Below are 25,626 nucleotides of genomic sequence, written 5' to 3' on the forward strand. Positions count from 1 at the left end.
CGCCCCGGCCAGCGGGGTTTCAACAGGGGTGACCCACCTGTGGGAGCGAATGAAAGGGATGGGCAACCAAAGGAGGACAGCAAGATAAGATTCTGATCAAGCTGCCAAATTTATTTTTCTCTGCAAGGCTTATATAGCATAGGAGGGGAAAGGGCAGGAAGGAGGGAAGGGGGAAAGGGGCGTGCAGAACATGGAAGGGGTGCAAGACACGTGAGGCAGATAGTGCAACTGTGAGATGTCAGCTAAGGTCACTGGTCAGGGGCCGTTTATTCTGTTACTAGGCTACTTGACCATGGAATGCTCTTTACATTCGGTTGTCATGGCACCTGACAGTGAAATGTCTTCTTATCTTTGGGGGCCTCTGGTTACTGCTCTGGGAAGGGGCTTATGACTTGTTCTCTGGTCTAGCTAGTACTTTCCATGGTTCATGTTTGGTTCCTGACATCTTGGTCCCTAACATCCATTCCTCTGTTGTTGGAGACCTAGGTTGGTTTCATGGCTTAGATGTTATAAAAAGTGCTGCTAAAACAGTGTTGTGCAAATGTCTCTGTGTTATATCATCTTGGAATCCTCTGGGCAAATGCCCAGGATTGATATAGTTAGGATATATGGGTTTGTGTTTTTTTTTTTTTTTTTTTACTTAAAACAATTTTTTTATTAAAACTGAAAACAACTATGTTGTCTAAAGTCTTAACCAAATTGCTTACATAAATAGTATTCTCTTTTGTATGAGTACCTATCTATTTCCTGACATCAAGATAATATAAAAAGCTTTAAAATATTGACAGGGATAGAGACATGGCCAAGCCTTTAACACAAGTTCATTCCCTGGACCAAGATCAGGTTTTGGATGACTTCCAGTTATTCTTGCAACAAGAAGCTCGAAGGGTCTAACCTTCTTGGGAACCAGAATGCACATACATATACACAGAAGAAGACACACACACACACACACACACACACACACACACACACACACTACATAATCAAAATATACAAATCTTTAAACTAATTTTCAATCATGAATATTTTTCTATTATCATTCTGCTAACATGGGTTTTGAGGCATCTAAATGATTACAGAGTTTTTCTCTATCATGAATTGGTCCATGTAACAGAAAGCAAGCATGAAGTCTTGAAGTCTGAGTAATCTATGATTTTCAGTCTGTGATACCATTTGAGAAAGTTTAGAAAATGGTACTCTGCTGGAAGAAATCAGTCATGAGTGTTGGCTTGAGCATTTACATCTGCACACCATTTCCAATTTACACTTTTTGCTTTATGCTGCAAGACAAGAAGGTGAATTCTTAGCTGCCTGTTTTAGCTGCCATATCTGACATTTGTTTCCATGCCACCTGTAAGAGGTTCATGTATTGCTGTGGAACCCAGGGCCAAATTAAACCCTTTTCTAAGTTCACATAGATATGATCTATTATCAAAGCAACAGGAAAGGCATATCTATGAAATTTTATATCAGAATTCATTATCTCATGTATTTGAACAGAAGTATGAAATCTAAAATGTTACTTATCATTTAAATTTACATTTATCTTTGTTGTTTGAGAGTTCTTTATACTGATTTCCACACTGACTAGAATAGTATACATTTCCACTTGCAATGCATAATTCAAGTGAAAAAAAAAGATATTGAAGGAAAGGCTCACCAACAGATTGGATCAACTGGAAATGAGTATCCAGGCTTCAAGACAAGGTAGAATACTTAGATCATTCAGTCACAGAAAATGTCAAACCCAGAGAACTCAAGAATGGAATTTGAGGAACTCTTCAATACTATAAAAACATCAAGCCTTTGCATAATAGCTAAAGAAGAAGAGACTCAGATCAAAGTCACAGAAAGTATCTTAACAAAATCATAGAGAAAAACTTCTCTAATATAAAGAAAGAGATGCTTATCAAGGACCAAGAGGCATGCAGAGTATCAAATAGGCAGGAGCAGAAAAAAAGCACCCCATGACACCTAGTAATCAAAACATTTAGCATACAGAACAAAGAAAAGATATCATAAGCTTCAAGGGAAACACCCAGTAACATAAAGGCAGGTTAAGTAGAATAACACATGAAATAGTAAAGGCAATTTGCAGAAATACAATAGTGAACATCACCATGAACAGAGGGGAACTCAATGCATTTTCACGAAAATCAGGAACAAGTATGTCTTCTGTCTCCCTACCTATTCAGTACTTGATATATTAGCCAGAACAGTAAGACAACCAAAGGAGATCAAGGGGATACAAATAAGAAAGAAGAAGTCAAAGCATCTTTATTTGAAGGAGATATGACTATACATAAAACACCCTAAAGATTCTGCTAGAAAGTTCCCACAGTTTATAAATGCATTCAGCAATGTAGTAGGACACAAAATAAAACAAAACATTAGACTTCATATTTAAAAATAAACACATCAACAAAGTAATTAAGAGAACAATACCATTCACAGTAGTCTTAAAAATAATCTGTGAGTAAATTTAACCAGGGAAGTGACAATAGCATACAATGAAAAACTTAAAACACTGAAAATGAAATTGAAGAAGATACCAGAAGATAGATAGACCTCTCATTCTCATGGATTGGAAGTATAAATATTGTAAAAAAAAAAATGGCCATCTTAATAAAAGTAATTTACAGATTCAATTTAATCTTTATCAAAATTCCAATGCAGTTCTTTACAGAAATTTGAAAAATAACATTAACTTTCATATGGAAATAAGAATGGTCCATGATAACCAAACAATCCCAAGAAACAACAAAAGCAAAAACTACTGAAAGCATCACCATCCCATATTTCAAGTGAAATTATAGGGCTTAAGTAATAAAAAACAGCCTGATTCTCATGAAAAAAAAACAACTCATTCTTGAATATGATAAAATTGAGGACCCACATACAAATCTATACACATCTATTGGTGAAATTATTAAGGCCACTCCATGTAGTTAAAAGGGAGGTTTATTTTGTGGGGTAACTTACAAATGAAGGGATAGGTAGGTTGTAGGGTCTGGGAAAGGTGTGGTGTAGTCTGGTGATGTTCTCTGGAGAACTCTGCTAGGTCTACCTCCAGCATCCAGGGTCTAGTCACCAAGAGATCCCTCTCATCTGGATCCTGGGTCTTCAGCATCCTCTCTCAGCCCTGCCTTGTAGGTGTGACCATTACTGAAGCCTCAATGGGGGTTGGAACTTCCAGGCCAAGGCTGGAATGGCTACCCACTATATACATCCATCTGATTTTTGACAGAATCCAACAATAGATGTTGGAGAAAAGACAACATTTTCAACAACTGGTATAATCAGACTTTCCTTTGGGCCACCAGCTCACAAATAATGACACAGAGACTTATTATTAATCATGAAAGTTCAGCTGTTGTGGGAATTCATTCCATTTAGCCAATGACTAGAATGAATTCCCACAACACTCAGCCTTAGTTTAGACTTGTCCCACTAGCTCTTATAACTTAAATTAACCCATATTTTTATTGATCTATATTCTGTCACTTGGATTGTTATCTCATCTCTCTGTACTGCCTATGCTGTTTCCTCTGCATCTGGTTGGTGAGTCTGATTTTCTTCTTCCCAGAGTCCTTTCTGTCCCAAGATGTTGGGTCTATACCTCCTGCCTAGCTATTGACCATTCAGCTCTTTATTAAACTAATCACAGCAATGTATCTTCACACAGTGTACACATATCTCACAGCAAACTGGTACTATTAAAAAGTGTTTCATGTAAAACAATGAAACTTGATCCTTGACTTTCCCTCTCCTGCAGTTAGAAAATGCCAACAGCTGTCAGTAATGAGATTATTCTTACTGCATGTTGAAAAACTGACTTTTTAATCCATCATACAGCAGAAATTAAATGCCAATATTTCTTCATCTATGGCTGGAATGTTTGTTGGCACAAATTTCCCACTTCGGGATTACTGACCACATTATATTATTTTTAACATGAAATTCCTATCACAGACTCATGTTTCAAATGGTTATTACATACCTGGTGACATTTTTTAAGAAGTGATGAAATTTAGGTAATAGATCTATTTAAAGGAAGTAATCAAAACCCAACAATGGAATGTGTAAAGTGGGCACGTAATCCCATGATTATATTAGTAGCTATTGACATTTGGCAGCTGCTGGCAAAGGAAGAGAAATTTTTCTTTACTGATGTGACTTCTGACACACGCCAGTAAGTACCCATTACCAGTGTACCTGAGCAACACAAACTGCTCTCTATGGGCTAGACAGAGAAAATATAAAGAAGAAGGAATTTCAAAGTTGTGTGGGAAGTTAAGGAAGATGGAACAAGATGAGGAGGAGGAAGTAAATATGGGAGGAGTTTAGGAAGAGGAAGTGAAATCTTCAAAATATTCTGAATTGTGAAAGAATTGCTGCAACACTCTCTTTCTCTGAGTTCATATCTGTCAGTAATGTTGTATATGGAAGATATTGTTTATTTGATGTCATCTATTGCCTGTGGCTGTTGTAATTCCTCTACTTCCTCTTATACATAAAGCCCCTTGAGCCCTGTGTATAGGGGTTTGATGAGGCATCTCATTTAGGACTGAATATTCTACTCTCATCACGCTGTTGTGTTGTGGGTCTCTAGTAGTTTCCATACACTACAGGATAAAGCTTTTCTGATGCTATCTGAGCAAGGCACTGATATATGGGTGTTATAGATTGTCATGAAGAGTAATTTTATCACTATGGTTCTTTAGCAGAACAATAGAATTTGATTATTCCCTAGGCACATGGACAATAAATTCTCAGGTTCTTTGGCCACCTGAGCATTGTCAGGCATGTGCTCAATCCCCTGGAGTTGGCCTTAAATCCAGCTAGATAGTTTTGGGTACTCCCACAGCAATGGTACCATATCACTCCAATATATCATGCAGGAAGGTAACCAGAGTAGATTGCAGGGTTTGCAGTTGCATTAGTTAACCATTCTTCTCTAGTGGAGAGTACCTTCCAGTACCATTAACACTATACAGTTGAGGGTGAATGCTCCAGGTACACATCAACTCAACGTTTTCTATGTTCAATGATGTGTGTAAGTGCTGTCATGAGCAATTATGTTTTACCAAATATCTGTGTCTGGTATTGAGGAACTCAAAGCTTAAGTTTTCCACAGGGCTCCTTTGACAGAAACTAAATCAGATGTTACCTATTCTTGACAATGGAGATTTTTTTTTATTTCAAAGTTGTTGTTATTTTATATATAACAACCACAGTTCCCTCACCCTCCCCTCCTTCCATACACCTTCCATCCCCCCACTATGCTCTCCATTCACTCCTCAGAGAGGGTATGGTCTCTGATGGGGAATCAATAAAGTCTGGCTTATCAAGTTGAGGCAGGACCAAGCCACACCTCCTGCATCAAGGCTGATCAGTCTCCCTCTATAGGGAATGTTCTTTTGGAAGCAAGCATATGTAATTGGGGTTTTGTTCACAGCATTATTTTGTGATTAGATTTATATTTCTTTTAGGAATTGATATATTTTAAAAAACTTCTAATGAAGTAGATTTCCATATGGGTCCTCAAATTGTTCTTACTATTATTTGCATCTCATCATAGTCTCTGTATTTACTTTCCCTCTCTCAAGCTCTTTGTTTAAGCCTTCCTGTCCATTCTTTCTCCTGTCTCTGCATTACTGCATAGTCTATTTACCACTCCTTGAGAGATCATCCCCTTTCTCAGTCCCTTATTCTAGAACTAATCTCTGTATTTATGTCAATTGGAGCAAGTTTACGGGAGAATAAAAAACTAATATCCACATATATGAAAATACATACCATAGCGGTCATTTTGAGTCTGGGTTACCCTACTCAGTATGATTTGTTTTTCTAGATCCTTCTGTTTACCTGAAATTCAATGATTTCAGATTGATTAAATATTATTTATTGAATAATATTCCATTGTACAAATATACCACCTTTTTATATCCATTTATCTGTTGAGGGACATCTAAACTATTTCCAGTGTCTGGCCATTATGAATAGAGCATCAGTGAACATATATAAGTAATATTTCTATATTAGAGAATAGAGTTCTTTGGATATAATTCCAAGAGCTGTAGAGCAAAACCTTGAGTCCTGCATAGGTCCAAGCCAGATGGAAAGTGGATATAAATTTCCATCTCAAAACAACAGCATGCGAAGCAAAGAAATATTTTCCTCCAAGGGAGTCCCACTGGGTATATGAAAGAGATTTTGGGAAAGACTCCTTGCACAGCAATAGAAAGCCAAAATGAAAAGAACTCAATAATATTTTGAATATTTATTTTGTCTTATATTATATTGTTGGGCATTTTTCTTTTACCTTACAGGTTTAATTTTGTGTTTTCATGAGTTTTTTTTTTAAATATTGTTGGGGGTTTTTGCTCTTTTGGGGGAGCCTGTTACCCAGCTCCCAAATAAATCACACATGGAGGTTTATTCCTACTTATGAGTGCCCAGCCTTTGCTTGGCTTAGTTTCTTGTCTGCTTTCCTTAACTTAACCCATCTATCCTTTGCCTCTGGACTTTGCTCTGTTCTCTTATTTCTGTAAATCTTATTCTTATTCCATGTCTTGCTGGTTGAATAATTGGGTGGCTGGCCCCTGGAGTCTCCCTCCTTCTTTTCTCTCTTTGCTGATTTCTCCCTCTATATATTCTCTCTGCCTGCCACCCCTGCCTATCTTTTATCCTGTACAGTTTTCAAAGGTTTGAAGACCATCTAGCTATCCAAAATATATCTCTATATAATCTGGAAAGCATACCTAATATATCTACAAATTTGATTTTTATAAATGACTAACCAGTAACCTTTGTTTTCTGATTGTCCTATATAGTTTGTAATAGCTTTCAAAAACTAGAACTTTCCTTACATTTTTTCTTTTATAATTAATTTAATTTTACATTTCAGCCATGGATTCCCCTTTCCTCCCTCCTCCCACCCCTGAGCCTTCTTCCCTAATCCTCCCCACATCCCAACCTCCTCAAAGGCAAGGTATCCCCTGGGGATACAGCTCTGCCTGGTAGATTCAGTTGAGGCAGGTCCAACCCCTCCTCCCTACACCAAGGCTGAGCAAAGTGTCCCTGCAGAAGCTCCAGGCTCCAAACGGCCAGATCATGCACTAAGGACAGGTCCCAGTCCCACTTCCTCAGGGCCTCCTAAATAGTTCAAGCTAATCAACTGTATCCAGAGGGCCTTATCCAGCTCCATGGGGGCTACTCATCTTTTGGTACATAGTTCATGTGTTTCCACTAGTTTGGCTATTTGTCCCTGTGCTTTTTCCAATCATGGTCTCAATATCTCTTATTCATATAATCCCTCCTCTTTCTCTTCAGGTGGACTCCTGGAGCTCCACCTGGAGTTTGGCCCTGGATCTCTGCATCTGCTTCCATCCAGTGACTACTGGATGAGAGTTCTATCATGACAGTTAGGGTGTTTGGCCATCACATCACTAGAATAGGTCAGCTCAGTATTTCTCTCAACCATTGCCAGTAGTCTATAGTATCTTTGTGGATTTCTGGAGACCTCTCTAGTACTCTGCTTCTTCCTATTCTCATGAGGTCTTCATTTATCATGGTATCTCTTTGCTTGTTCTCCCATTGTGTTCCTGATCCAGGTGGGACCTCCAGTTCCCCTAAGTTCTCTATTTCATGACCCTTCCCCTCCATTACACTCCTCCCATTATGTCCAGGTTGCTCATGTATATCTCATCCATTTCTCTGTTGTTGGGTGATCCCTGTGTATTTCCTCTTAATAGGTAGCCTCCCTGGAGATATGACTTGCTCTCTGGTTATGCTTTGATTTACACCTAGTATCCACTCATGAGTGAGTACATACCATGTTTGTCTTTCTGGGTTTGGGATACCTCACTCTGGATGATTTTTTCCTAGTTCCATCCATTTGCTTGCAAACCTCACGATGTCATTGTTTTTCTCTGCTGAGTAATACTCCATTGTCTATATCCACCACATTTTATTTAACCATTCTTCAGTTGAAGGGCATCTAGGTTGGTTCCAGGTTCTGGCTATTACAAATAATGCTGCGATGAACATAGTTGAGTATGTGTCCTTGTGGTATGTTTGAGCATTCCTTGGGTATATGCCCCAGTGGTATAGCTGTGCCTTGAGGGAGATATATTCCCAATTTTCTAAGAAAGCATCATATTAATTCCCAAAGAGGTTGTACAAGTTTGCATTCCCACCAGCAATGTAGGAGTGTTTCCTATTCTCCACCTCCTCTCTAGCATATGCTGTCTTCAGTGTTTTTGATCTTAGCCATTCTGATGGGTGTAAGATGGTATCTCAGAGTTGTTTTGATTTGCATTTCCCTGATGATTAAGGATGTTGAGCAATTCCTTAAATGCCTTCCAGGCATTTGAGCTTCCTCTGCTGAGAATTCTCTGTTTAGCACTATAGCCCACTTTTTATTTGGACTGTTAGTTATTTTCATGTATAATTTCTTGAATTTTTTATATATTCTGGATATCAACCCTCTGTCACATGTGGGGTTGGTGAAAATTTTTTCCCATCTTGTAGGCTGTTGCTTTGTCTTGTTGACAATGTCCTTTGCCCAACAAAAGCTTCTCAGTTTCAAGATGTACCATTGATTAATTTTTTCTCTCAGTGTTTGTTATAATGGTGTTATATTTAGGAAGTGATCTCTGGTGACCATGCATTTAAGAATACTTCCTACTTTCTCTTCTATAAAGTTCAGAGTAACTAGATTTATGTTGAGGTCTTTGATCCACTGGGAATTAAGTTTTGTGCATGGTGACAGATATGGATCTATTTGCAGTCTTCTACATGTTGATATCCAATTATGCCAGCACTATTTGTTGAAGATACTTTCTTTATTTCCATTGTACAGTTTTGGCTTGTTTGTAAATAATTATACATTCTTAAGTATGCAAATTAATGTCAGGGTCTTCAATTCTATTCCATTTGTCCACATGTCGATTTTTATGCCAGTAACGAGCTGTTTTCATTAATGTAGCTCTATAGTAGAGCTAGAAATAAGGGATTGTGATGCCTCCAGATGTTGTATTATTGTACAGGATTCTTTTGGCTATCCTGGGTTTTTTTGTTTTTCTATATGAAGTTGAGTATTGTTCTTTCCAGGTCTCTGAAGAATTGTGTTGGTATTTTGATGGGGAATGCATTGAATCTGTAGATTGCTTTTGGCAAGATTGCCATTTTTCCTATGTTAATCCTACCTGTCCATGAGCATGGGAGATCTTTCCATTTTCTGACATCTTCTTCAGTTTCTTTTTTCAGGGACTTAAAGTTCTTATCATACAGGTCCTTCACTTGCTTAGTTAGAGTTACCCCAAGGTATTTCATATCATTATGGGTATTGTAAAGAGTGATGTGTTTCTAATTTCATTCTCAGCTTGTTGGTCAATTGTATATAGGAGAGCTACTGATTTTTTTTAGTTAATCTTGTAACTTGCTACATTGCTGAAGGAGTTTTTAAACTGTATGAATTCCTTTGTTGAGTTTTTGGGGTCAGTTATGGTACACTATCACAACATCTGAAAACAGTGAAAGCTTAAATTCTTCCTTTATACTTTGTATCCCTTGATTGCCCTATGTTGTCTTATTGCTCTGTCTAGAACTTCAGGTACTATAATAAATAAGTATGGGTAGAGAAGACAGCCTTGTCTTGTTCCTGATTTTAGTGGAATCACTTTGAGTTTCTCTCCATTTACTTTGATGTTGGCATTGGCTTGCTGTAAATTGCCTTTATTATGTTTAAATATGTTCCTTGTATTCCTAATCTCTCCAAGACCTTTATCATTAAGGGGTATTGGATTTTGTCAAATGCCTTTTCAGCATCTAGTGAGATTATCATGTGTTTTTTTTTTCTTTCAGTTTGTTTATATGGTGTATTACAGTGACAGACTTTCATATGTTGAACCACCCTTGTAATCCCGAGGATAAAGCCTATTTGATCATGGTGGATAATTGTTTTGATGTGTTCTTGGAGTCTGTTTGCCAGTATTTTATTGAGTATTTTTACATCAATGTTCATGAGGGAGATTAATCTGTAGTTCTCTTTCTTTGTTGCATCTTTGTTTGGCTTTAGAATTGGTGTAATTGTAGCCTAACAGAAGGAATTTGGTAATGTTCCTTCTGTTTCTTATGTGCAACAATTTAAAGAGCATTGGTTTGAACTCTTCTTTGAAGATCTGGTAGAATTTTGTGCTGAAACCATCTGGTCCTTGCCTTTTTGGTTTGGGAGAGTTTTAATGACTGATTCTAATTCCTTAGGGTTATTGAACTATTTAAATAGTTTATCAGGTCTTGACTTAACTTAGTTACATGGTACCTATCCAGAAAATTGTTCATTACTTTTAGATTTCCCAATTTTATAGAGTACAGTATGACCTGATGATTCTCTGGATTTCCTTATTGTCTGTTGTTATGTCCCCTTTTCATTTCTGATTTTGTTAATTGGATGCTCTCTCTCTGCCTTTTGGTTAGTCTGGATAAGGGCTTGTCTATTTCTTGATTTTTCTCAAAGAACCAACTCTTTGTTTCATTGATTCTTTCATTGTTCTCTTTGTTTCTATTTTATTGATTTCAGCTATCAATTTAATTATTTCCTGGCATCTATTCTTCCTGGCTGAGTTTGCTTCTTCTTGTTCTAGAGCTTTCAGGTATGCTGTTAAGTCACTAGTGTGAGATTTCTCCAACTTCTTTATGTGGGCATTTAGTGCTATGAATTTTCCTCTTAGCACTGCTTTCATGGTGTCCTAAAAGTTTGTATATGTAGTACAGTCATTTTCACTGAAGTCTAGGATGTCTTTAATTTCTTTCTTTACTTCTTCCTTGACCCCTTGGTGATTCAGTTGAGTATTAAGTTTCCATGAGATTGTTGGCTTTCTGTAATTTTTGTTGTTGTTGAAGTCTAACTTTAAGCCATGGTGGTACATGAGGTTATTCCAATTGTTTTGTATCTTTTTGAGATTTGCTTTGTGGCCAAGTGTTTGATTGATTTTTGAGAAGGTTCCATCGGGTGCTGAAAAGAAGGTATATTCTTTTTTGTTAGGATGGAATGTTCTGTAGATATTGAATAAATCCATTAAGTCATAACATCAGTTAAGTCCTTTATTTCTCTGTTAAGTTTCCATTTGGCAGATCTGTCCTGTGGTGAGAGTGGGGTGTTGAAGTCTCCCACTATTAATGTGTGGAGTTTTATATGTGATTTAAGCTCTAGTAATGTTTCTTTTATATCTGTGGGTGCCCTTGTGTTTGGGGCATTAAATGTTCAGAATTGAAACTTTATCTTGCTGGATCTTTCCTGTGAATAGTATGTAACACCCTTCATGATCTCTTTTGATTGATTTTAGTTTGAAGTCTATTTTGCTGGATATTAGGACAGCTACACCAGCTTGCTTCTTAAGACCATTTGATTGGACAGACTTTTCCCAGCTTTTGATTCTGATGTAGTTTCTATCTTTGAAATTGAGGTGTGTTTCTTGTGTGCAGCAGAAAGTTGGGTCCTTCTTTCATATCCATTCTGTTAGCCTGTGTCGTTTTATAGGTGAATTAAGTCCATTGATATAAAGGGATATTAATGACCAATGATTGTTAGTCCTGTTATATCCTGGGGGTCCTGTGTGTGTACTTCTATTCTTTGGGTTTACTGCTGTGAGGTCATCTATAGCCTGTAATTTCAAGGGTGTATCTGATTTACTTAGGTTGGAATTTTCCTTCTAAGTGCTTTCTGTAGGGCTGAATTTGTGGGTAGGTAGTGTTTAAATCTGGTTTTGTCTTGGAATATCTTGTTCATTACATCTATGATGATTGAATGTTTTGCTGGGTATATTAGTCTAGGCTGGAACCCATGGTCTCTTAGTGTCTGCATTACATTTATCCTGTTCCTTCTTGGCTTTCAAAGTCTGTGAGAAATCGGGTGCTATTCTGATGGGTTTGCCTTTATAAGTCACTTGGCCTTTTTCCTTTGCTGCTCTTAATATTCTTTCTTTATTCTGTATGTTTTGTGTTTAATTATTATGTGCTGAGGGGACTTCTTGGGGGTCTAGTCTGTTTGGTGTTCTATAGGCTTCATGTATCTTCATAGGTATTTCCTTCTTTAAGTTTGGAAAATTTTCTTCTATGATTTTGTTGAATATATTTTTTGTTCCTTTGAATTGGTATTCTTGTCCTTCCCCTATCCCTTTTAATCTTAGATTTGGTCTTTTCATGGTGTCATGACTTTTTTGGGTTTAGTATTTACTTTGACTGATGAATCTATTTCCTCTATTGTATTCTCTACACCAGAGATTCTTTGTTCCATCTCTTGTATTGTGTTGGTTATACTTGCATCTGTGTTTCCTATTTGTTTACTCAGATTTTCTATTTCCAGCACTCCCTCTGTTTGTGTCTTCTTCATTTTTTCTATTTCCCTTTTCAGTTCTTGAACTGTTTACCTCACCTGTTTCATTGCTTTTTCATAGTTTTCTTTAAGGGATTTATTGCTTTCTTCCCATTTTTTTTGGTCTTTTCCTCTCTTTCTTTATAGATTTCTTCCCATTTTTGTGTGCCTTTTTCTCAATTTCTTTTTTGATTTCCTTCACTTTTTTGTTCATCTTTTCCCCAATTTTATTTTTGATTTTTTTCTTGAAAGGCCTCTAACATCTTCATGATGATATTCCTTTTTTTCATTTTTTTTAAATTTAATTTAATTTTACATATCAGCAATGGGTTTCCCTATCCTCCCCACTCCCACCCCTGCCCCTAACTTCCCCCCAGCCCCTCCTTCCCCATTCCCATCTCCTCCAGGGCCAAGACTCCCCTGGGGATTCAGCTCAACCTGGTGGATTCAGTCCAGGGGGTTCCAGTCCTCTCCTTCCAGGCTGACCAAAGTATCCCCGCATAAGCCCCAAGTTCCAAACAGCCAGCTCATGCCCTAAGGAACTGTTTTCCTCACCTATTTAATTGATTTTCATGATTTTCTTTAATGGATTTATTTATAATTTTATTTGTCTTTCCCTCCATTTCTTTGTAGATTTCTTCCCAGTTTTGTTTGTCCTCTTCTCTATTTATTTATTTCTTCCACTTTTTTGTTTGTCTTTTCCTCAATTTCAATTTTCATTTTTTTCTTAGAAGGCCTCTAGCATCTTCATGATGCTATTCTTAAGGTTGCTTTCTTCTACTTTGTGATGTTCAGGTCTTGCTCTTGGAGGAGGGCTAGGTTCTGGTGATGCTGTATTGCTCTTTAGGTTGTTGTATGTACTTCTGCCTTGATATCTCCCCATCTTCTTGTCTAATAGGTATAAGAAGTGCCTGTGTCTGAGGGAGTTGCTGCTGGTTCACTCTGTGCTTGTTGGGTCTGTGTCTGAGGGCCTCTCTGGGTCTAATCTTAGCTCTTGGTCTAATTGGAGCAGGCAACGTCTGTGTCTCAGGGAGCTGCTCTTGTGTCAACCAAACCTAGTTGATTCTGTGACTCATGGATTCATTCTTGGTCTTATCAGGGCTCTAGGTCTGGTCAGAGCTCACAGATTCTGTGTTTCAGGAAGCCTCTCTTGGTCCAATGAGAGTTGACAGATTCTACTTCTCAAAAAGCCTCTCTTCATCTAATAAGGTCTGGCAGATTCCCTTGTCTCTTGAGGTTACTCTTGGTCCAATGACAGCTCTTTGTCTAATGAGATCTTTCTCTCTGTCTCTCTCTCTAGGACCAATGAGAGCTCTCTCTCTGGGCCTGATGAGAGCTGGGGATTGATTTCCAAGCCTCAGGAAGTGGCTTGGGGTGTGTGTGTCTCAGGCAGATGGGTGTGGGGGCAGGGCGTGTAGATTGCAGGGTCTGCTGGGGGCTCTTGGAAAAGTAGAACCTTCCTGCAGGAGCCCTGCCAGCTGGCCGGCAACTGGAACCAAGTTGGGCGGTGGTTCCCCAGGAAAGTTTTGGATCCAGAAATGGGTCCTAGGGGCAGGCCTCCCTCTGGGGTAGATGGGAGCTGGGCTACCTTACATGTTTAAATGAACTGCATAGATATAATATCATACACAAGTGTAGAAACACATGTATAATATGTGGAAACAAAAACAACCTTAAATTTGCATCAATATACAAACTCTTTAGATGACAGTAGAAACATATATACAGTGTAATGAAAATAATTTTAAATTTTTGTCAACATTCTATATCCCCCCAAATGATAACAAACTCCTTTAAAAAAGAGTAGGAACTTATATACAGTGTAACAAATTAATTTTAAATTTGCATCAGTGTTCCTCTAAATGATAACAAACATCCATAACCCACCAAATAGCCAAAAGCTTCTCACAACCCTCTTGGGAATGTGGGTGTAGTATTCTCCACACTTCTTCCTACTGTCTGTGGACAAAGTGTGTTTAAGTCCCAGAGGAAAAAAAAATTGAGATAATGACCAAGTCCTGGGAAGACCAGCAGTAACCTTTGCTGATAGATATCCCCTGCCAACTCTCAGGAGGTCTTGCCTGATCAAACCTGATCCATATTAACCGTGAAGGGATCCACAGCCTCTCGTCTCCTGTGGAAACAAAACTCCAAAGCATTTTTTATTGCCATTTGACAAATATAATTTTTGACTTCTTTTTTAAAATTAGGGCATTTCTATAATATCTAGATTGGTTTAGTTTAGCAGTCCAGTTCACAATCCCATGCATTTTAGCAGCTGTCTTTTGCTTCTTAACAGTCAAAAAATTCAAAAGAAACATAATAACAAACAGATGCCAAACATCCTGTGCATTTCTCATTTCATGTGGCTTTTTAAAAATGTTATTTTACTTCTGTCCTTAACGACTATTTTATTTTATAAAGTATTCTTTTTTTAATATTACTATAACCCTTTTTCTTTTCTTAAACCTACATACATTGTTAAACACACTGTAACCAGCTTAGAGGTTTTTCTATATAGACCTCCTTTACTGTGTATCTCTAGTCTTTTGACTGCATGGGCAAACTTTTCTCTTCTTTTCTTTTTTGACCTTTTTTAATTAAGAAAAAAATCATTTTACATACCAATCACAGATCTCCTCTCTTCCCTTCTCCTGCTCCTCCAGCCTCCCCTTCTCCAACCCACCCCCCCATTTCCTCCTACAAGAACTTTTAACTGTCTAGGCAGGTCCTGTCACCTCCTCCCAGGCTGAGCAAAGTGTCCCTGTGTAAGCCCAAGGTTCCAAACAGCCAGCTCATGCACTAAGGACAGGTCCGGGTCCCACTGCCTGGGTTCCTCCCAAACAGTTCAAGCTATTCAATTGTCTCACTTATCCAAAGGGACTGATCCTGTTGGCAGCCCCACAGCTTTTGGCTCATAATTCATGTGCTTCCATTCATTTGGCTATTTGTCCCTGTGCTTTTTCCAATCTTAGTCTCAACAATTCTCACTCTTACAATCCCTCCTCTTTCTTGCCAACTGGACTCCTGGAGCTCCACCTGGGGCCTGGCCAAGGATCTCTGCATCCACTTCCATCAGTTATTGGATGAGAGTTCTAGCACATCAGTTAGGGTGTTTGGCCATCTGATCACCAGACTAGGTCAGTTCAGGCTTTCTCTCAACCACTGCCAGTGGATTTCTGGGAACCTCTCTAGCACTTTGCTTCTTCCTATTCTCATGGTTACCAGGTTGAGCTGAATCCCCAGGGGAGTCTTTGCCCTGGAGAAGATGGGAATGGTGGTGGACTGCGGGGAAGGTGAGGGCGGGATGGGGGAGGACAGGGGAACCCATGGCCGATATGTAAAATTAAATTAAATTATTAAACAATAAATAAAAGTAAAAAAACCTAAATAAATAAATATTTAAAACTATTAGAAGACTCTGAAGAGAAATACCCAGTTTAAGTTTTAAATTAAGCAATCCAACCTGTAGAGTTACTATAAATACATTGCATCTATGATTTAAGACCAATCTTTGTTATTTTTCTATGATGAATAAATATCGAAATTTAAAAACAAAACAAAACAACAACAACAAAAAAAGAACTTTAAACTGTTCAGGTACACCCGGATTCTCTGTGGGGTACTCTTGGCTGGCTCTGCCCACTTCTCGGGTCAGGAAAGCCAAGCCTTAAACCCACATTGCAGTTGGAGGTAAGAGACCAAAAACTGCATTAAACCTTTTTACCTAAGGAAGCCATTACCTGTGTTGCCACAGGCATATTTTATTTAGCCACTGCCCTGATGGCTGAACAGCAATGCCTCTTAAAGGAGCCGTGTCCTTTTTTTGTTGTTCAGCTTTCTCAAGCTCTAGATGGATACTGGAGCCCCAAGTTGGTATGCGAAATTGTTGTTAGTGGTTTTTGCTCCTTTTGGGGAGCCTGCCACCCAGCTCCCAAATAAATCACACATGGAGGCCTTTTCTTACTTATTAAAGATGTGTTAAGGAGGAAGGTTTCCAGGGGCTATGGGTAGTGGCCTTACAGGATCAATATGATGAATGTACATTGTAGTCATGTAGAAAATTTTCAAATAATAAATGTAAATAATATTAAAGAATGTATTTAAAAATATTTTTATTTTATAATTAACTTAATTTTACATATGAGCCACTGATTCCCCCATTCTTCCTCCTTCCATGTCCCCAACCCTGGCCCTCCCTCCCCAATCCACCCCTCCATTCCTATCTCCTCCAAGGCAAGGTCTTCTCTGGGGAGTCAGCCCAGCCTGTTAGACTCAGCTGAGGCAGGTCCAGTCTCCTCCTTCCAGACTGGGCAAAGTGTCCCAGCATAGGACCCAGGCTCCAAAAAGCCAGCCTATATACTAAGGACAGGTACCAGACCCACTGCCTGGGGGCCTCCCATACAGTTCAAGTTAATCAAGTGCTCACTTATCCAGAGGACCTGATCCAGTTCCATAGGAGGCTCGTCAGTCATTGGTTCACAGTTCATGTGTTTCCACAAGTTTGGCTATTTGTCCCTGTGCTTTTTCCAATCATGGTCTCAATATCTCCTGTTCATACAATCCCTCCTCTCTCTCGCTGATTATTATTAATAGAACAGTGGTTCTCTGATAGTATTTTACATTCATCTGATGTTGGAAAAGTGTACAAAAATAAAGATTACTCAGCCTATACTGAGCCAGAATTTAAAAGCTATCCTCTGTTGCTGTTGATGGCTTGCAAATGTATTTATGGGAAAACTGTTGCAAAATACTGACAAATATATGGCATAATTAATTAAGTTTTCCAATATATTCACCAATCTTGAGCATCCTTTGAGGAGAGACTTTTGTTTATTTTCACCTAACTGAAGGAAACTCCAATCCTGAGGCAATTTCCTCTCTGCAGTGAGAGTCACCTAGGCAAAGCCTTCCTTAGATAAAATACAACATTTCCTTTCTCCTGCATTGTGGTTTTTCCCTCCTGTCTTAGTCACTTTTCCTCTGCTGTGTTAAAACATCATGGCCAATGCAATTGGAACTTTCTTGTCTTGACCACCTCTTCCCAAATTCCTGGCAGCTGTTCCCCAAATTCCTGGCAGTTGCTGTCCAAATTACCACACAGAGGCTTATCTTAATTATAGATGCTCAACCAATAGCTCAGACTTAATACTACCTAGCTCTTAACCTATATTCCTTATTTACACTCTGCCATGTGGCAGTACCTTTATTAGCATGGCACGCTCATCTCTTGCTCCCTCTGCATCTGACTGGCAATGCCTGACTCTGCTCTTCTTCCCATCCTAATTTGGTCTCCCTGTCTATACTTCCTGCCTGGATACTGGCCAATCAGAGTTTTATTAAACCAATTTGAGCAATAAATCTTTAGAGTGTACAGGAGGATTGTTCAACATCAGACCAAAGCAAGCTGTAAAAGAAAGAATTTAATGTAGGGCTTAAAAATTCAAATCCATGACCATGGTGTTGGAGAACTAGGCATTAGACAGGCTAAAAAGGTGATAGAGTAGTCGCTGAAGGGATCACATCTTGAGATGCAACCAAAGTGCAGAGAGAGAAAAAGTCAATGGGGATGGTGGGAAGTTGTAAAACCTCAAATCCTACCCCCACTGACACACTTCCTCCTATGAGGCCACATCTCCTAATCTTTAACAAACAGTTCTACCCACTGGGAAAAATAAATATTCAAGCATATAAGGATCATTCTCATCTAAACTACCATAAGTTTCTTATATTTTTCAGGTAAAGGTAGATATTAACATATATTAAGAAATGTAATAATTGTGATAAATTCCTGCCACCACAAGCACTGTTGCTTATACATTTCTAATATATAACAGAACAGAGCTCTTACATCATTATTCATATTAGCTGATCTTGTTATTTTATAATAGTTATAAACTATAAATTTATTAACTCTAAGTGTTATGTAAAAAATTTACTCTTAGTGTCACGTAAGTGTAAAAGTGTTGTGATGAATAATGCTCACACAAATGTCTTAACAAGTGTGACTCTGGTATGTGCCCTTAGATTGAAGGATTTGTAGTCAATATTCTGGAAGTCACATGTGAATGTATAAGTTAATTTTTTATAACCTCCATGTCTGCACATTTAGGCATCTATAGATCAATATGATTATCACTTCTGTTACTAGAATTATCACCATAATAAAGCTACCAGGTTTTTGCATTATTGTCAGTGTTGACAATTCCTTGAAAATATAAATTTTTCACAGAAACAATAGATTCAAAAAAGCAACTGTACTCAGAAACTGAAGAGCTATTTCTAATATCAAAACTCAGTGCTCATATTAGACATAATTTTCACCCAAATACCTCTCCACAAGTTATTGTTTTTATAATGTAATATATATTACATTTGTCTTCCCCCCAATAAGAAGTAAATGAAAGAAAGTTCCATGGGATTTAGATAAGAAAGAATGAAAAGAAAAGCTACTATTTAGACTTTTTTTTCATTTTGTAGAAACATTTGTAGTAGTCTCCCAATAGTAATATCCTGCAATAGGTAGACAGAGTATAAACATGAAGACTGGAACAATACGGGGAAATATCATTTAGCAATATCTAAATAATATCTAAAAGTGACACTATTCATCTAAAAGTGATATTAGCTATCTATAAATGATATTTAGAGAAAAACACATGTAAATTACCAAGAGCTGATACAGTGGAAGAATATTAAAAAGAGAGTCTCTATACTTAGTTTAGCAGGATCTTGAAAAAAGATAGTTATGATGTTATTGTTATATACAGCTATTGATAAAACTAGATAAATTTATTAATGTATTTGAGAAGTCACTTTATTTCTCTTTAAATGTTTAAATTTTTTATTTTCAGAACTTGTATAAATGATTACAATGAAGTACAATCATATCTGTCTCTATTTCTCCCTTCAACTCTCTTTGCATCTGCCCCCACAAAATCCTTTCAAATTTAATGTACATTTTTTTTGGATAATATACTGAATCTACTTAGTGCCACCCTTACATGAATGGATGTAGGGAAATCTATGGGAGCATGGGACACTGACCACTTGCCGCACTCTCCCAAATAAATGATTATTCTTCTTCCAACAACTACCCTCTGCCAACAGTTCGTAAGTAAGGAGTTGGACCTTGAGATTGTGTTCTTGATTCGTGCAGGAGTTTTGCCAGCCTTGATCTTGTATAGTTCTTGTGCAGGTAGCCATAGTCATTGGGAGTTCATGAGTTCAACAGTCCTGTCATTTACAGAAGACAGCATTTCACAAAACTGCTCATAACAATTCAGCTCTTGGGTGTTCTTTCATCCTTATCTTCTGCCATGTTCACTGAACCTTGAGTTTGGTGGGGTTAACATAGATGTCTCTTTTAGGAATGAGAACTCAATTTCTTATTCTCAGCACTTTGGCCAGTTATGAATTTCTCCATTGAATACTGCCTGCATCAAAAAGAAACTTCTCTGACCATGGGTGAGAGAACCCCAGGTCTAAAGATAGAAGCACAAATATGTAAAAGGCAATTGCATAGACATTAAAAAAATCAGCACCAGCAGGGCAGCAGTGGTGCACACCTTTAATCCCAGCACTCAGGAGGCAGAGCCAAGCAGATCTCTGTGAGTTTGAGGCCAGCCTGGTCTACAGAGCAAGATCCAGGATAAGCGCCAAAACTACACAGAGAAACCCTGTCTCAAATAACCAACCAAAAAAAAAAACAACCAATCAACTAACCAACCAACCATTCAACCAAACAAACAAACAAAAATAACAACACCAGTCTTTAGAATAGACTCTATGATAACCCCATCCATGTGATTTGGACCAAGATTACAGTTTCAGACATGAATTTTTCTTATGTAAAAAAGCCTCAAATTCATCTAAGAAGTAATATCATCCTTTAGATCTCTTGATATTATTGTATCAGTATGTATATCTTACCTAGCATGTTGGTATTGCTCATACAAGATGTTGCTCTGGATAAGACCATTAATGTGTTCCACTGGCCAGCATCATACACAAAAACTTTCAGCAGTATGAAATAAGAAGTAAGTATGGTTGGGGTACACTTTATGAAATTCACAGATAACCAATAAAAATTCAATTTAATCAGGAATGAAAGACACCCACCATTATTATCAATATATAAGATATATATATATTCAGTAAAAATATAATAAAAAATTATAAATAAATAATCATTAAAAAAGCTACTTCTAGAAGCTTAGAGAAATTTATTGGTACATTGCATATTATAAAAACTGCTTCCAATATATTTTCTATGATCAGATTATAATGAATTACTTCATTTTTTAATTGAGGATTTTATAAAGTCTTATAATATGCTTTGATCAAATGCATATTAATTACTTCTCTTCCTATATCCTCCATATCACTGCACGACTTTTCCATCCCTAGGGCATATTTTCTTTGTTTATTAAAAGGCTTTTGTCTGTTCAGTGTTCCTTGTATGTGCATGAATGCAGTGTCACATACTGGAGCACTGATACCCTCTGCAATCACATCAGAACAACAAAAAACTGCACTGCACACCACCACTCATTCCAGTACAGAGACATAGTATGGCAATTATTCAACAGTTCATTCATGTAGCAGAGGAAAGAGTAGAAATGGTATGTCTTTGGCATCATATATAATTTGACATCTACATTTTCCCTGAACTCATAGCAGTTATGTAGAAAACGTTCTTGAGAGGGGAGATTTATTCCAGAATCAAGTGATAATTACTTATAACTGGCTATATATGAAAAAACTGATGCTCTATTTTAATTCACAAATGGAACAATTGATAATTTTGGACTGAAACCCATTTCATGTTAATTTTAAAGCCTTATGTATCTAAACTAATTGAATTCTTAATGTATTAAATTTTATTGATGATGACACATTATAATGGATATTCTTATTATGACAAGTAGATTCTTAGTACACATTTACCAAATTATTCAAAATCTAAGAAATAAGTTGCAGTTCTCTAGTCACCAATAATACTATCAAATAGATGCATGCTGTTTCAGTTGGGTTCATAACAGTACAGTTTATCAACTGTAACTGCTTTTGAGAAATCAATAGAAAAAATATAAAACAATGAGATCTGTAATTTGAAGTTGCCTTTCTGTGTATTGTGGATAAAGCAATGGCTCTAAGAACTAAAGTAATAAACAGATGGAACATTATTCAGACAATATAACAGAAAAACCTCAACATGATTTGAAGTACACTAAGTCATCACACATTGAAATCATTTTAGTGACTATAGGAAAGTGGAGAATTTTCACTCACTTGATTTGAATTTCTGTAAAGTGCCATATGGATAGCATAGGATACATCATACAAGATAGATGAATTTACCAACAAGTTTCCTCAAGGCTTCCTTCATTTCCCTATTTCGTAAGCTATAGATAAAGGGGTTCAGCAATGGAGGAACTACACTATACATCATGGAAGCAATTGCTGTGTTTTGGAGAGATTCTGTTACTGCAGAGCTGATGCACACCCCAAAACCTGTCCCATAGAATAAGGAAACAACAGACAGATGTGATGTACAAGTAGAAAAGGCTCTGTGCCTTCCTTCAGAAGATGACATTCTTAAGACTGAAGATACAATATAAATGTATGAAAAACCTATTCCACAGACAGGACCACCTCCAAAGACAAAAGCTGCAACAAATATCAAGAAATTATTAAGGAATGTATCAGAACAGGAAAGCTTGATAATCTGAGAAAGCTCACAGAAAAAGTGGGGGATTTCTAGGTCTGTGCAGAAGGAAAGTCTCAAGACCATCAGACTATGGAGTAGGGCATCCATAATACTAAGGAAAAGGGAGAAAAGAACCATCAGAACACAGTAAAAAGGGTTCATGATGACTGTGTACCGCAGGGGTTTACAAATGGCCACATAGCGGTCATACGCCATCACTGCCAGAAGAAAATTTTCCATGCCACCAATTGAAACAAAGCAAATTTGAGAGAGACATTCTGTGTAACTTATTCTGTCATCCTGTGCTTGTATGTTCACCAGCATTTTGGGGATTGTGACTGTACTGTAACAAATGTCATTAATGGACAGAATAGAGAGGAAGAGGTACATTGGTGTGTGCAGTTGGGACCCAGAGCTGATGGCCATGATGATAAGCATGTTTCCAAGAATTGTGATCAGATACACGGAGAGGAACATGGTGAAGATGAGGGGAAGAAGTTTGTGATTGTCTGTTAGTCCAAGCAGATGAAATTCTGATAGTGCTGTTTGGTTTTTCAGTTCCATATTTTTGGTGGGAACTTTAAAAAGGATAAAGTAAAAAGATAATTGAATTCATGAGCACCTGTTTCAGATTTACTTAAGTGCCTGTTAAAATACCCTTAGAATAGCACTGGCTATAGTAATATTCTACTGATAGAAAATATATTCTATTTTTTACCAACCTTATATAAAATAGTTGTTCTTAATGCTTAAAGCACTCCAACAATTTCTCTCCACAGTGTGAAAAATCAAGAAAATAGTGTAATATTTTAAGAGAAATGTTTATTCAGACAGGACATATTTCTGAATGGAGAAAAATCTGACCTATGGTTGTCTGGAATATGAAACCTGTAAGTAAATCACTGGATAATATTGTACTAATTTCATGTGATTATTTGATTGAGAAGAGAAAATCAAGAGGATCACTATCCATATTTCACTCTATCTCATTTGCTCTCTTACTCATGTTACTTCAGAATTAAATTTTCATAAGATATTTACCTTAGTTTTAGAAGCTCACCTGGATACTGGAAATTGAATATCTGTCTTCAGGAACTGATTCATTATAAGGTTTACATATTTCTGATTGTGAGTGTGTAGGTACTATGATTTAAACTTATACCTCACACTGAGTTACATACACAACTTCATATCTCATGGGGATAATTAGAAAAGTTCTTCATTAGTCCAATTATTTACTTTACTGTAATTGTAACTCCAAAGATGCCTACTGTGGTAAGCATGTAGCATTCCAAGTCTATTGTTCTTTGACTCTAGAGACCAGTTATGTGACATCTCATTCGATTCATTGCATCACTGTTATTTTACAGATGTGGCATACCAAACAGTTGTGAAACTTTCTACTCTGCCACAGAGTCCTACAACCAGAATAACCACCCTAACCACTTGAGGCTAAGCAGGCATGGAATAAACTCTCTGAAACTATGATCAAAAACAGAAATCTTATTCTTCCTGTGTTTTCTTCAGGTTATCTCTTATCTCCAGTTCTAAGCTAAATCACTTAAACATACATTGAGCATATATAAATATATCATCAATTTATATATTGTCTTTGTAACCTGATATATAAGTAGGTAGGTAGATAATAAATAGGTAGATGTTCATAATATATTAATGCTTTATTTTTAATATTAAATAATTTCAATAGTGTATTTACTCAAGATAATAAATCTTCTACAAATTAAATTTGTGAATAAAGTTTCTAACTATGTGCTTTCTTTGATCTGATGTTTGATTTAATTTGTGTACAAAAGTATTTAATTTTACCAAATACAGTTTGTAAATTTGGATTGGAGATTATCTGTGCATTTAGGAAAGTAACATTAAAAAAATAATATTACTAGTCATCAGAGAGGCTTTCTCAAGCAGCTGATGGGAGCAGATGCAGAGACCCAAAGCCAAAGATAAGGAGGAAAAAGAACCCAAACTGGATGTCTCCAGTGAGACCCTCCAATCCAGCTTAAGGAGCCCATGAAAGAAGGGAGGGGGAGAATTGCAGGGCCAAGAGGGTCAAGGGCACCAGGAGATATGGCAAGTCTTATCAAGTCTCATAGGGCTCACAGAGAATGAAGAGGCAAGTATAGAGCGTGAGTCTGCTTTAGGTCTTCTGCAAATGTATAGTTGTTAATTTGGAGATTTTGTGACTCCTAACAGTGGGAATGTGGGTGTCTTTGACTCTTTTATCTGCTCTTGGGACCCTTTTCTCCTAATTGGTTACTTGCCAAGTCAAGAGAGGGTTTGTGCCTATTATTACTATATTTTATTGTGCCTGTTTTGGTTCCCCTGGAAGCTTGCTCTTTCTGAAGGGAAACTGGAGGAGAAGTGGATGTGGTGGAAAGCATGGTGGGGGTGGCAAGGGAGGAGAGAAAGGAGGAGAAACTGCAGTTGAAATGATATGAAAAGAATAAATAAAGAAAAACCAAATGTTCATAAAAAATTACTCAAGGCAATTTCATGAATGTTTTTCCTCTGCTTTCTTTTAATAGTTTGACAACATTCCATTTTTACATATAAACTTTTATATATTTAGTATGTTTTTATTTTATAATTGTAGTTAATGATATATTAATATTTTATAAAAGCTTCTAGAGAGAGCTCTTTTATTTGAGACATATGCATCAATAACTAATTACAGTTGAGGCCCATTCCTTATGACCAAAAACATTTGAAAGAATCTTAAAATATTCCAAAGAACAAATTATCATATTTGGATGGGGATTTCTGATACTGAATGTAAAATTTTGCTTAAACAGTTCAAAATTTAAAATATTAGAAAGTAATTTCAAACTATTGTTATAGTATAGTAATTGTGTAAAAACAATTAAGCATGTTGATGGAAAAAGGATTAAAGGATATAATTTCTAGTTAGCAAATCTCAGAACCTTTAGAAAAGAAAACAGGCATTTCCTATCAAATTCATAGCAGCCTGAAACTCCAATTCTTCTGCCACAGCCTCTGATTGATGAGATTATAGTTATGTATCACATGCCTGCTAGTGCTTTTTCAAATAATATGAAAAATATCCATTTGAACTTACATAAAGAATGTAAGCAACTAAGCATGTGCTATTTCAGAAGCTGAGCTCTTGATATGTATAAAGTAAAGCTCCCTGAACTTGTTCATCTCCATTACTACCTAAGATAACATTCCTAACATTCCTTCTTCGAAACATATTGATAAATATTTGTGGAAGTTGAAATCCCAACTGAAAATAAGTTTTAATGGTGTCAGATCCCATAGTTTATGGAATGGCATCACTTGAAAAAGTACACAGAGCTCAACACACAACAGAATCAGATTTAAAGTCCAAACTGATATGTACCTAGATATCATGTTACTATTCATTGTGGAGAATATGATGATGGATGATTCGATAATTGAATTTCATAGTTACTTTTTTATATTAATGCATTGCAGAAATCAAAGTCCAAATCAATTATACAATTACCAAACATAAATACAAAAAGAATGA

The 25,626-nt window shown here is 37.0% G+C and overlaps 1 protein-coding gene across 1 annotated transcript; it reads right to left on the bottom strand.

Annotated features, from left to right (window-relative positions):
- Nucleotides 1–21,722: 21,722 nt before the first annotated feature.
- LOC118587691 (olfactory receptor 7G2-like) lies at nt 21,723–22,676 on the bottom strand. Its single transcript, XM_036193690.1, has one exon. The coding sequence runs from the start codon at nt 22,656–22,658 to the stop codon at nt 21,723–21,725; it is 936 nt and encodes a 311-aa protein (XP_036049583.1). The 5' UTR covers nt 22,659–22,676.
- Between the last annotated feature and the right edge of the window lie 2,950 nt (nt 22,677–25,626).

The sequence above is a fragment of the Onychomys torridus genome, chromosome 7, assembly GCF_903995425.1.
Source record: "Onychomys torridus chromosome 7, mOncTor1.1, whole genome shotgun sequence".
NCBI lineage: Eukaryota > Metazoa > Chordata > Mammalia > Rodentia > Cricetidae > Onychomys > Onychomys torridus.

Excerpts from the sequence above, each read along its gene's own strand:
- LOC118587691 (XM_036193690.1), bottom strand. The coding sequence starts at position 22,658 with ATGGAACTGAAAAACCAAACAGCACTATCAGAATTTCATCTGCTTGGA.